The following is a 13,422-nucleotide window of genomic DNA, read 5'->3' as shown; positions in this document are numbered from 1 at the left end:
GGAAGACCCAGAAGAAGCTCCTGGCTCCTGGCTTTGTACTGGCCCAGCTCCTGCAATAGTGGTCATTTAAACTAGTGGATGGAAGACCTTTCTCTCTGTTTCTCCCTCTCTTTGTAACTCTGCCTCTCAAATAAATAAATAAAATCATTAAAAAATTCATGTTGTAGCATGTATAACTTCTTCATTCCTTTTTATGGCCACATAATGTTTCATTGAACAGATATATTTTTGATTTTCCATTCATCAGTTGATGGATTTTTATGTTATTTTTAATTTTTAACATGTTTTGTTGGATATGTTAAGTAATATGATTCTCATTTTGTGTTAGAATTTCAAAGCACATGACAATTGATACCCCTATAACATCTATGAAATTGCATAACAACCATATTTTATTTATTTATTTAAAAGATTTATTTTATTTTTTGAAAGAGTTTCAGAGAGTGATAGAGCCAGAGGTAGGCCTTCCATTTTCTGGTTCACTCCCCAGATGACTGCAATGGCCAGAGCAGAGCTGATCTGAGGCCAGGAGCCAGGAGCTTCTTCCAGGTCTCCCATGCAGATGCAGGGGCCCATGGACTTGGCCACCTCTTCTGCTTTCCCAGGCTATAGCAGAGTGCTGGATTGGAAGTGGAACAGCCGAGCCTCAAACCAGCACCCATATGGGATGCCAGCACTGCAGGCCAGGGCTTTAACCTGCTGTTCCACAGTACCAGCCCCACTACCCTATTTTTAAAGCTGTTGAAGATGGAGAAAAACCTATTTTGATACTCAGCAATAAATCCTTACAAATCAGCAGTTACTGAGACTAAATTTACTGGCTTAAGTTGCCTCTAAAAAACAGAAAAATTATGATTTCTTAAGTACTTAATCTGTTACTGAAGAGATTTCATGTTTAGAATCTGTTCCAGTATAGAAAAAGTATAAAATAACTTGTGCAAAAGAATTATTAAAAGTATCAAGAATAGATGTATTATCCATATTATAAAAGGAGGCCCCACCTATCTCAGATCCAGAAAAATGGGTATTACCACTAGAAGAAGTTATATTCCTCTGGGATCCCATTTCCTCTCAACATATTGCCCAACTACCCAGAACCTACCCAGAAAACAATGGCTGATTCTATCAGTTCCTAGGAAAAGTCTTGACATACCCCTAACACTCTGGCTTGTTTCCCATTTCTACCTCCAAGTAGATTTTTGTTCACCAACTACAGTGCAAAACTATGGGAAGGAATATTTGTGTAGAAGTTTTTCTGTGGACATGTTTTCATTCATCTTGGTTAGCATTGCTTAAGAATGGAATTTATTGGGTCATATGTTAACTCATTTTGGAAAACTGCTTTCCAACTTGGCTGTGCCATTTTACATTCCCACTAACAATATATGAGGGCTCCAACTACTGCACACCATTGTCAATGCTTGCTTTGTCTTTCTTTTATTAATTGTTCAAATTGTTGATCATTTGTATATAAGCTTTTGAAAACTTCAAAACATTTTAGATTTAAGTACAGTGATTTGGTGCTTTTATTGCTGTGATTTTTTAAAGAATATACTCCTTTTATAGGCCACTTATGAGGTGTATAATGTATAATTAATCTCTTCAGTTCTATGGGTTGTCATTTTATTTTCTTAATGGAGTTCTTTGAAGAATAGGTTTTAATTGCAATAAAGTCCATTTTGCTATTTTTTCTTTTGTCATTTGTGCTTTTGGTGTCAAAGCTAAACACACACACACACAGATTTATTCTTATGTTTTCTGCTGAAAAAGTTCTTTAGTACTAACCTTTAAATTTAGGAATTGGATCCACTTTGAGATATTGTTTGAGGTAGGAGCCAAATTTCATCTTTTTGCATGTGGATACAATGTTATTTTCCCATTGAATTATCTTGCAGGACAGCCAGCATTCAATTAACCATAAATGTAACAGTTTGTTTCTGCAATCCCATTCATTCATCTGTCTGTCCTTATGCTAGACCAGAATCTGATTACCACAGCTTTGTGATAAGCTTTGAAATTGGGACCACATTGTTAAGAACTACTTAAATTTGAATGAAATACAGTTTATTTTTAAATATTTATTTTCAATCCTGCAACAATGATGAATTGTTAGATCTAATCTTATGTGTGTGTGTGTGTGTGTGTGTGTATTCTTTAGCTTCCTATACAAAAACTAGTTTTCCATCTTCTTTTTCTCCCAATCTGAATGCATTTTTCTTGTTAAAATTCCCTGGCTAGAAGTTCTAGTACAATTTAAAATACTAGTATTTGAGAGTAGATATCCTCATGTTTTTCCTGATCTTCCCGAAAAGCAGTCTTTCTCCACAAAAGATGATATTAGCTGCGTGGTTTTCATAAAGGCTTTTAATCAGGTTGAGCACTTTTCTGGGTACTTCTAGCTAGTTGAGTGATTTTATCATGAAAGGATGCTGAATTTTATCATTTATTCTACATCTATAATAATCAGGTAACTTTGTCCTTGATTCAGCTAATTTGATATATTATATTAATGGATTTTCAGATGTCAAACCAAACTTATTCCTGACATGAATCCTATTTTGTCATAATATGTTTAAATTATTATTTTAATATTGCTGATTTGGTTTGATGGTATTTTATTGAAGACTTTCTCATCTATATTTAATAAAGACTACCGGTTAGGAGTATATTTTGATGTTTTTGTCTAGCTTTGGTAAAAGGGCAACACTGCCTTATAGAGTAAGTGGGGAGTGTTCCCTCCTCAGGTATTCTTGGAAGTGTTTGTGATGTTTTGATGTTACTGTTCTTTAAACATTTGCTACAATTTCTCAGTGAAGCTTTCTTGGCCTGGGCTGGTAGGAAGTTTGCTAACTCAATTTCTTTACTTGTTACACAATCTATTCAGATTTTTACTTCTTCTTCATTAAGTTTTGGAATTTGCATGATTTTAATTATTTAAATTGACTGAGACTTACTTAATAACCAATTTTATAACAGGACTATTTTAGAGAATATTCCATGAACCTTTCAGAAGTCTGTATTCTGCTGGTGTTTGAAGGATTTTTTTTAATTTTTTTTAACTTTTATTTAATGAATATAAATTTCCAAAGTACAGCTTATGGATTACAATGGCTCCCCCCCATAATTTCCCTCCCACCCACAACCCTCCCATCTCCCACTCCCTCTCCCCTTCCATTCACATCAAGATTCATTTTCAATTCTCTTATTCCTATATTTCTTTTTTTTTGGTTCTCATTTTGGATTTATTGAACTTGAGGTACCATTTGGAAATCTACAAAGAAGAATTCAACAGAAAGTTGAAAGTATCCAGAGCTTGGAAAGATGCCCAAGCTAGAAAGAAACAGGAATGTAAAACAACATATGGCCAAATCAGTCATGGTGAATTAGGGGGTGGAATGAATGAGAAACTACATATAGCATTAGGATGGGTCATACAATGAAGGTCATTGAGGAGTCCATGAAAGAAGCATAACACCAGTTAGTTCTTGGTAGAAACTAATGAAGAAGAATTGCCAAGAGAAAATCATGGACAGTAGTTACAAAAATGGCAAAAAGATTTTAAAATGGGACAAACATGTAGCATAGTAGATAAGATGCTAGTTAAGCTGCCCTAGTTCCACATCAGAGAGGTTTTGTTTGATTCCCTATTCCGGCTCCTCATTACACCTTCCTGATCATGTAGACCATTGTAGTCTAGCAGAGTGTACCCCTAATTTGGGTGACTTGGGCCAGTATCCATCAAATTCTAGCTGCTCTGGGCATTTGGGGAGTGAAAGAGTAGATGAGAACTCTGTATATGCCTGTCTCTCTCACTTGGTCAATCTGTCTCTCTAGCTCTCAAATATGTAAAAAATTAAAAATACATTCAAGTACAAAGGGTAGAAAGTAGTCTTTAAATCTGACTAGAAATTAGTTATTGGTAAATTTCTTAAATGCTAAAGTGAGTCTATATTGAGTTGGTTAAAGAAAAAAAAGAAATGCAAATATTCTCTTGAAAATATAGCTTGAACAGTTGGCAGTATAACTTGCACATATGGAAATATATGGAGATTTATTTAAGGATCTGCAGTACAGTCTCCATGCATTCTCAGTTCTATCCATCATACAAGCATTTCTCTAAATAATTATCGGCAATAATCTGGTGTGAGTTTTCAAACCACAGTATAATTATCAAAACTAAATAGAAGTAAAGTTAGTGAAAATACAAAATGTTCTTTCTATATTTGAATGTATTCATTCATAGCACATTTATTTCAAATATGAACTTACTAAACCACACATTAATAAAAAAGTTAGAATTGTCCATGAGTTCTGCTGTATCCTATCTGCTTTCCAGGAAGATGGGCTGTCTGCAAAGAAAATATAGGGATCATCCTCCTTGTTTAGTTATGGATGGCTGCAGTGCAGGAAATGTAATCTTATGCTCCCTTGATTCACCAGCTCAGGTTCATGAGAAGGACTTTCTAGGCTGCCAAAAGATATTGCAAACTTTTAACAATAAAACAAAAAGAAAATACCAAAATGTGCAATACAGAAATGTCAGATAAATTTCAAAGGATTTCCAACTAGATTCACAGGTGACTTCTCATTAGAATCTCTATGGTCTATGAGAGAATGGAGAGACATAGTGTGAGTCTTAAGAGAAAAAAAATCCGTCCACTGAGAATACTATACCCTGCAAAGTACTCATTTATGTTGAATGTGAAGTAAAGACCTATCAAACAAAAAGAAACTGAATTTGTCAACACTCACCCAGCCTTACAAAAGCTGTCAGGTGTTATGAGTTGTGATTTACAGCAAAAAGCTTTTCTGTAGTCATAACATTCATGAGGTTATTCTCCTGTGTGAATTCTCTGATGGATTTTGAGTTGTGATTTATAGCTGAAGGCTTTTCCACAGTCATTACATTCATAAGGCTTCTCCCCTGTGTGAATTCTCTGATGTATTATGAGATGTGACTTCTTGCCAAATGTTTTCCCACAATCATTACATTCATAAGGCTTCTCCTCTGTGTGAATTCTCTGATGGATTATAAGTTGTGACTTATAGCTGAAGGGATTTCCACAGTCATTACATTTATAAGGCCTGTCCCCTCTATGAATTCTTTGATGGGTTATGAGTTGTGACTTAGAGCCAAATGCTTTTCCACAGTCATTACTTTCATAAGGTTTCTCACCTGTATGAATTCTCTGATGCATTATGAGATGTGACTTCTGGCCAAAGGCTTTCCCACAATTTTGGCATTCATAAGGTCTCTCCCCTGTGTGAATTCTCTGATGGATTAAAAGTTGTGACCTATAGTGAAAGGCTTTTCCACAGTCATTACATTCATAAGGTCTCTCCTCTGTGTGAATTCTCTGGTGAATTTTGAGTTGTGACTTATAGCTGAAGGCTTTTCCACAGTCATTACATTGATAAGGTTTCTCTCCTGTGTGAATTCTCTGATGTCTTCTGAGGTCTGACATTTGGACAAAGGCTTTTCTACAGTCTTTACATTCATAAGGTCTCTCCCCTGTCTGAATTTTCTGATGGATTATGAGTTGTGACTTATAGCTGAAGGCTTTGCCACAGTTATTACATTCATAAGGTTTCTTTCCTGTGTGAATTCTCTGTTGCATCATGAAATGTGACTTCTTGCCAGAGGCTTTTCCATAGTCTTTACATTCATTAGGTTTGTCCTCTGTGTGAATTTCCTGATGTCTAATGACATCTAACTTCTGGTAGGTGGCTTTTCCACATTCATTACACGCATGGGAGTTTTCCTATGTGGAAGTACTGTGAATGATGGTATGGCAGGACTTAAACCTGAAGGATTTTCCACGAGGCTTACATGCATAGGGTTTTTTCTGTATATGTTGTCTCTGATTTATTGCAAGATTTGATTTGTAAATAAGAGGTTCCACATATCCCATATCTTCATAGAGTTCCTCTCCTGTGTTGATTTGTTGATGCTTACTGAGGTTAGTATTTTTATGAAGAGTCTTTTCTATTTGAGTTGTCTTTCCAACAGTGACAGTTGACTTATTACAGGAATCTCCCATATGGACCGTGCCAAATCTAAAGAATATCTTCTTCTTTTTGAAGTCTTTCCCTTGTGCACTATGTTCAAATGAAGGCTTCACAGTCTGAATCTTGTGATACTCACTAAGAGGCTCACAGCACTGGGCAGAGTTCTCAGGTACCTTAGCAGCATCAAATTTCTCTCCAGCTTACAGCTCATCATGCCCACAGTGGGGAAACACATTGTGACACACGTTGCATTCCTCAGGTTTCATTGATGAATAATTTCTTTTTTTGTTAATCAGCTTTGAAACATGACTTGAACTTAAATTAAGTCTTTTTATTGACATAACTCTTTTGGGAGTTGATGTCTTGTTATTTGTAATAACATTCTGCTTAAAAATGTTTTCTTGAATTTCCTGGTTGGTTCTAATGATGTCATCACTTTTCATGGCAACTGGAAGGTTCTGATTTAGGAATTCGCTCACCATCCATGGCTCTGCTCCTTGCTCCAACTTAAAGATCAAGTCGGGTTTGGTAATGCAGTGTCCCAAGAAGAGCAGGCTGCTGTAGGTCTCCAGCATCACATCCCTGTACAGGATTTTCTGAGCTTTGTTCATGTTCTGCCATTCCTCCCAGGTAAAGTAAACAGCCAGGTCTTCAAATGCTATCATCACCGTGGAATGTCCAGGGAGCACGTCCTCTTTCTTCCAGGCACATGAGGAGCAAAGCAGAGTGTGGGGCAGAGAAAGTTCCCAGCACGTGGGACCCACAGGCAGCAAATGAAGAGGCGCAGCAGCAGTGGGTGGGAGGCTCTGGGTGTGTCTCTTATTCCTATATTTCAAAAGTGCTTCACATTATTCATATTTAATGTATTATTTCATGTTTATTTACATTGTATTGGTCCTCTTTGCAATAATAGGCTAAAAGATTCACATCAGATACTGTGCATTCATAATTTCATACTACATTCAAATATTTCCATTAATGGGTTAAAAGGGTTTTTTTTTATATTTACCCATTTGAAAGGCAGAAAGAAAGAATGAGAGAAAAAGAAAGAGCATGCTCCCCTCCCCTTGTTCACTCCTCAAATGTCTGCAGTGGCTGGGAGGCCAAAACCTGGAGCCAAGAACTCAATCCAGATCTCTCAGTGGGTGGCAGGAATTCATCCTCCAGAATCTGCATTAGCAGGAGGCTGGAATGAAGAGCTAGAGCTGGGAATTAAAGTGAGTTACTCCTATATGGGATACAGGTAAGTTTTTTTAAGATTTGTTTATTTATTTGAAAGGCAGAGTTATAGAAGGAGAGAGAATGGCCAGAGCTGGGCTGATCTGAATCCAGAAGCCAGGAACTTTTTCTGGGTCTCCCATGTGGGTGGGTGACCCATGGACTTGGGCTATCCTCCACTGCTTTCCTGGGCACATTATCATGTAGCTGGATGGAAGTGGAACAGCTAGGACTCAAAATAATGCCCATATAGGAGGCTGGTGCTGCAGGTGGTGGCTTTACCTACTACACTGCAGCAGTGACCCTGGATACAGGCATTTTAACCAGCATCTTAACTGCCAAGGCAAATGCTCACTCTAGGAAGTTAGTTTTTGAAAGTTTTATGTATTGCAAATACCCTTAGCAAATTAGTATATAGGTCGCATTTTCTTCCATCTAAGATAAAGCAATACAGGCTATTGTTATCAAAAAATTATTATTCAGTTTACTTGAATGGATTAGATTCAGGAAATAAGAAAGTTCAAGGTGCTATGATAAATGCAAAAATTTGGAGCATTTCCATAGTCACAGTAGGTATGGGAGAAAGCATGTGGATGGTGGCAGGCTGTCAGCAAAATCTTTCTAGTAGAGGTGATATGAATGTTACTTTGCAGTAGGACTAAAAGTCAATTAAGTAAGACCTGGGGTGTAAAAGCGGGAATCAGGAGAATTAGGTTTTCCTGGAAGAGCAAATGGCATGAAAAAATAAAACAGCATGGTCTGCTTTGAGCACTAAGTGTTGTGTTGTATTGATGCAATAGAAAATAGTGCAACTGCAATGTGTTTTAAGCTGCCTCTTACATATCACTTTTTTTTTTGACAGGCAGATTTAGACAGTGAGAGAGACAGAGACAGAGAGAAAGGTCTTCCTTTTTCCATTGGTTCACCCCCCAAGTGGCCACTACGGCTGGTGCGTTGTGGCAAGCACACTGTGCTGATCTGAAGCCAGGAGCTAGGTGTTTCCTCCTGGTCTCCCATGCGGGTGCAGGGCCCAAGGACCTGGGCCATCCCCCACTGCACTTCCAGGCCACAGCAGAGAGCTGGACTGGAAGAGAAGCAACTGGGATAGAATCTGGCACCCCAACCAGAACTAGAACCTGGGGTGCCAGCACTGCAGGTGGAGGATTAGCCTAGTGAGCCATGGCACTGCACATATCACTATTAAAACTACTAGCAGGGTTGGTATTATGGCACAGCAGTGTAAGCCTTTGCCTGCAGTTCCAGCATCCCATGTAAGTGCCGGTCCCTGTCCTGGCTGTTCGTCTTCACATGCAGTTCTCTGCCTTGGCCTGGGAAAGCAGGAGAAGATGGCCCAAGTGCATGGGCCCCTTCACCCACGTTGGAGACCTGGAAGAACATCCTGGCTCCTGGCTTTGAACTGCCTCAGCTCTAGACATTGCAGCCATTTAGGGGGTGAACCAGTGGTTGGAAGACCATTCTCTCTATCTCTGTCTCTCTCTCTGTAACTCTACTTCTCAAATAAATAAATAAATTTTTGAAAATAAATAAATAAAATCATTAAAAAATACCAGCATGGCTGATATCATATATAAGGCAATGAGTAGCAAAAGATAAAAGTCAACATATTGTTTTACATTTCATGGAATAATTTGTTACCCTTACATTCTGAAAAGCAATGTAAATTGAAAACTTGAACATTCTATTAACAGCCATAGCCCTAATAAGCATTTTACTACTGAGAATTAATGCAATTTACTTTGTAGTTTTATATGCTTAAGTTGAAATGTTCATTTGCAATCACTGAAAAGTTTAGAGCACTGACAAACCTATACCATTCTGCACTGTTTTCTTAGAATGACTGCATATGCTTCTACAAGTTTGTGTCATACAATAATGCTTTTTTAATGCCACTTAATGAAAAGTGAATATAAGAAAACTCTTAGCTTACTTCTAATTTCACTTTTTAAAAAACCACCAGAATATATGTAAAATTCCTATTACATGTTTATAAAGAGTATTCATAGATTGTTACCTCAGTTCCTTATTTTTTCTTCTATAGTTTTACCTACTTCTCTGTGGAAGACAGACTTTCAATTATCTATCACAACATTTTTATTTATGTGTCCTGTATTCCACAATATTTCAAAAATTCTCTTTCTCACCCACCTTAAGAATAAGATAGTTCATATGAAGAGAAGTAGCTCATGTTGGTAATCCCTTTATGCAGACTTAATTATTTTTGCTCATTCAAATAATCTTGGCCAAAGGTTTATGAACTAGAGTCACACTGAGAAAAGGTCCTCTCAGGCCTGTGAATATCCACTGCCATGGCTGTACTGGCTCTCCCCATCTGTTGGTTTCAATCCAATACATTCAATATGGCACTGATTCAGAGAGTAGGAGTGAATACTGTGTATTAGGATAGTAGCTCCATCATTGGCCACTTTTATAATTTGAATACAGTATATCATGACTACTGGGGACTAAGAAAATACAATCAAATAAGAATACATAAATACAATTAGTTTTATTGAGATGTTAAATCCATTATTTTACTACTCTCCCAGCTTTTCACTTCAATGTTCCATTTCTAAAGTGCCAAAGTATAAACACTATATTTCTTAATTTTTAGAATTATCTAGAACAAATGGTTGCTTTTTTAACTTTTATTTAATAAATATAAATTTCCAAAGTGCAGCTTATGGATTACAATGGCTTCCCCCCATAACTTCTCTCCCATCCGCAACCCTTTCATCTCCTGCTCCCTCTCTCATTCCATTTACATCAAGATTCATTTTCAATTCTCTTTATATAGAGAAGACCAATTTAGCATATATTAAGTAAAGCTTTCAAAAGTTTGCACCCACACGGAAACACAAAGTGTAAAACACTGTTTGAGTATTAGTTATAGCATTCACTCAAATTGTACAACACATTAAGGACAGAGATCCTACATGAAGAGTAAGTGCACAGTGACTCCTTTTGTTGACTTAACAATTTGACACTCTTGTTTATGGTGTCAGTAATCACCCTAGGCTCTTGTCATGAGATTCCAAGGCTATGGAAGCCTTTTGAGATTGCTGACTCTGATCTTATTTAGACAAGGCCATAGTCAAAGTGGAAGTTCTCTCCTCCCTTCAGAGAAACGTTCCTCCTCCTTTGCTAACCTGTTCTTTCCACTGGGATCTCACTTGCACAGATCTTTCATTTAGGTTTGGGTGTTTTTTTTTTTTTTTTTTTTTTTTTTTTTTTTTTTTTTTTGCCAGAGTGACTTGGCTCTCCATACCTAAAATACTCTCATGAGCTCTTCAGCCAGATCCAAATGCCTTAAGAGCTGATTCTGAGGCCAGAGTGCTGTTTAGGACATTAGTCACTCTGTGAGTCTGCTGTGTATCTCGCTTCCCATGTTGGATCATTCTATCCCTTTTTGATTCTATCAGCTAGTATTAGCAGACACTAGTCTTGTTTATGTGATCCCTTTGACTCTTAGTCCTATCATTATGATCAATTGTGAACAGAAATTGATCACTTGGACTAGTGAGATGGCATTGGTACATGCCACCTTGATGGGATTGAATTGGAATCCCCTGGCACATTTCTAACTCTACCATTTGGGGCAAGTCAGCTTAAGCATGTCCCAAATTGTACATCTCCTCCCTCTCTTTTTCCCACTCTTGTATTTAACAGAGATCACTTTTCAGTTAAATTTCAACAGCTAAGAATAATTGTGTGTTAATTACAGAGATCAACCAATAGATTTAAGTAGAACATAAAAATACTAAAAGGGATAAATTATAAGTTGTTCCTCGACAGTCAGGACAAGGGCTGATCAAGTCACTGTTTCTCAAAGTGTCCATTTCACTTCAACAGGCTTCCTTTTAGGTGCTCAGTTAGTTGTCACCAATAAGGGAGAACATATGCTATTTCTCCCTTTGAGACTGGCTTATTTCACTCAGCATGATGTTTTCCAGATTCCTCCATTTTGTTGCAAATGACAAGATTTCATTGTTTTTAATGCTGTATAGTATTCTATAGAGTGCATGTCCCATAATTTCGATTTTTTAATTAAGCATTTATCTATTTATTTATTTATTTATTAACTTTTATTTAATGAATATAAATTTCCAAAGTACAGCTTATGGATTACAATGGCTTCCCCCACCCAGTGACTTCACTCCCACCCGCAACCCTCCCCTTTCCTGCTCTCTCTCCCCTTCCATTCATATCAAGATTCATTTTCAATTCTCTTTATATACAGAAGATCACTTTAGTACACATTAAGTAGAGATTTCAACAGTTTGCACCCACATAGAAACACAAAGTGAAAAATACTGTTTGAGTACTGGTTATAGCATTAAATCACAATGTACAGCACATTAAGGACACAGATCCTACATGAGGAGTAAGTGCACAGTGACTCCTGTTGTTGACTTTTAAAATTGACACTCTTGTTTATGGCCTCAGTAATCACCCTAGGCTCTTGTCATAAGTTTCCAAGGCTATGGAAGCCTTTTGAGTTCACCGACTCTTATTTAGACAAGGTCGTAGTCAAAGTGGAAGTTCTCTCCTCCCTTCAGAGAAAGGTACCTCCTTCTTTGAAGACATGTTTTTCCCACTGAGATCTCACTCACAGAGATCTTTCATTTATGTCTTTTTTTTTTTGCCAGAGTGTCTTGGCTTTCCATGCCTGAAATACTCTCATGGGCTTTTTAGCCAGATCCGAATGCCTTAAGGGCTGATTCTGAGACCAGAGTGCTGTTTAGGACATCCGACATTCTATGAGTCTGCTGTGTATCTCGCTTCCCATGTTGGATCATTCTCTCCCTTTTTTTATTCTATCGGATAGTATTAGAAGACACTAGTCTTGTTTGTGTGATCCCTTTGACTCTTAGTCCTTTCATTATGATCAATTGTGAACAGAAATTGATCACTTGGACTAGTGAGATGGCATTGGTACATACCACCTTGATGGGATTGATTTGAAATCCCTGGTATGTTTCTAACTCTACCATTTGGGGCAAGTCAGCTTGAGCATGTCCCAAATTGTACATCTCTTCCCTCTCTTATTCCCACTCTTATATTTAACAGGATCACTTTTCAGTTAAATTTCAACACCTAAGGATAACTGTGTATTAATCAAAGAATTAAACCAATAGTATTAAGTAGAACAGACAAAGAAAAAATACTAAGAGGGATAACATATTAAGTTGTTCATCAACAGTCAGGGCTATGGCTGATCACATCACCGTTGCTCATAGTGTCCATTTCACTTCAACAGGTTTCCTTTTTGGTGCTCAGTCAGTTGTCACCGATCAGGGAGAACATATTGTCGCTCGCTCCACAGGCTCTCAGAGGAGCGGCAATGGATTTGCTGTTGTTTCTTTCCCTGGTCCTCCCCGGAATAGCTGCCGCCCCCCTGCCAATGCGGAGGGGTAGCACCCCCGCTGCTTCCCCCGCTTCCGCGGAGGAGCAGCACACAACCGGCCAGCTCCCTCAGGGGTTCCTCAGGTGTTCCCCCCGCATGTTGTCTCTCCTCCTTTATAGTCCTTTCTGCCAAACTGTGCTCTGCTGGCATTCATGCAGTCCACGTGCTGAGCATGCTGTTCTCCTCCAATCAGAGGTTGGATCGGGAATCAGCTAATTGGTAAGGCAGCTGTGTAGGATTTGTTTACTCTCTCTCAGCACCATATGGTGGGAGATCAGGTGCATTGAGTTAGTCTTAGCAGTTCCAGTAGTTTAGTCTAGTCTTGGTAATCTCAGTATTTGTCCTCAGTATTATTTGTCCACAGTTTTAGTACTTATTTGTCTCTCAGGCGACGGGCCCTGCCATGTTATGGGAGACGGGGTCTGCTCCCCACTGGGCCCTGCTCCCCACACATATAATATTTGTCCCTTTGGGACTGGCTTATTTCACTCAGCATGATGTGTTCCAGATTCCTCCATTTTGTTGCAAATGACTGGATTTCATTGTTTTTTTTACTGCGGTATAGTATTCTAAAGAGTACATATCCCATAATTTCTTTATCCAGTCTACTGTTGATGGGCATTTAGGTTGGTTCCAGGTCTTGGCTATTGTGAATTTTGCTGCAATAAACATTAGGGTGCAGACCGCTTTTTTGTTTGCCAATTTTATTTCCTTTGGGTAAATTCCAAGGAGTGGGATGGCTGGGTAGAATGGTAGGGTTATATTCAGGT

General features: G+C 38.1%; 1 protein-coding gene across 1 annotated transcript; it reads right to left on the bottom strand.

Annotated features, from left to right (window-relative positions):
- Positions 1 to 4,144: 4,144 nt before the first annotated feature.
- On the bottom strand, positions 4,145 to 5,813 carry LOC103346449 (zinc finger protein 300-like). The gene has a single exon (XM_051829727.2). It carries the CDS (start codon positions 5,619 to 5,621, stop codon positions 4,833 to 4,835), a length of 789 nt encoding a protein of 262 aa, XP_051685687.2. The 5' UTR covers positions 5,622 to 5,813; the 3' UTR covers positions 4,145 to 4,832.
- Between the last annotated feature and the right edge of the window lie 7,609 nt (positions 5,814 to 13,422).

Source organism: Oryctolagus cuniculus, unplaced genomic scaffold (genome assembly GCF_964237555.1).
Source record: "Oryctolagus cuniculus unplaced genomic scaffold, mOryCun1.1 SCAFFOLD_76, whole genome shotgun sequence".
NCBI lineage: Eukaryota > Metazoa > Chordata > Mammalia > Lagomorpha > Leporidae > Oryctolagus > Oryctolagus cuniculus.
Note: the sequence above shows the minus strand (reverse complement) of the source record. Positions and strands in the feature narration are given on the sequence as shown.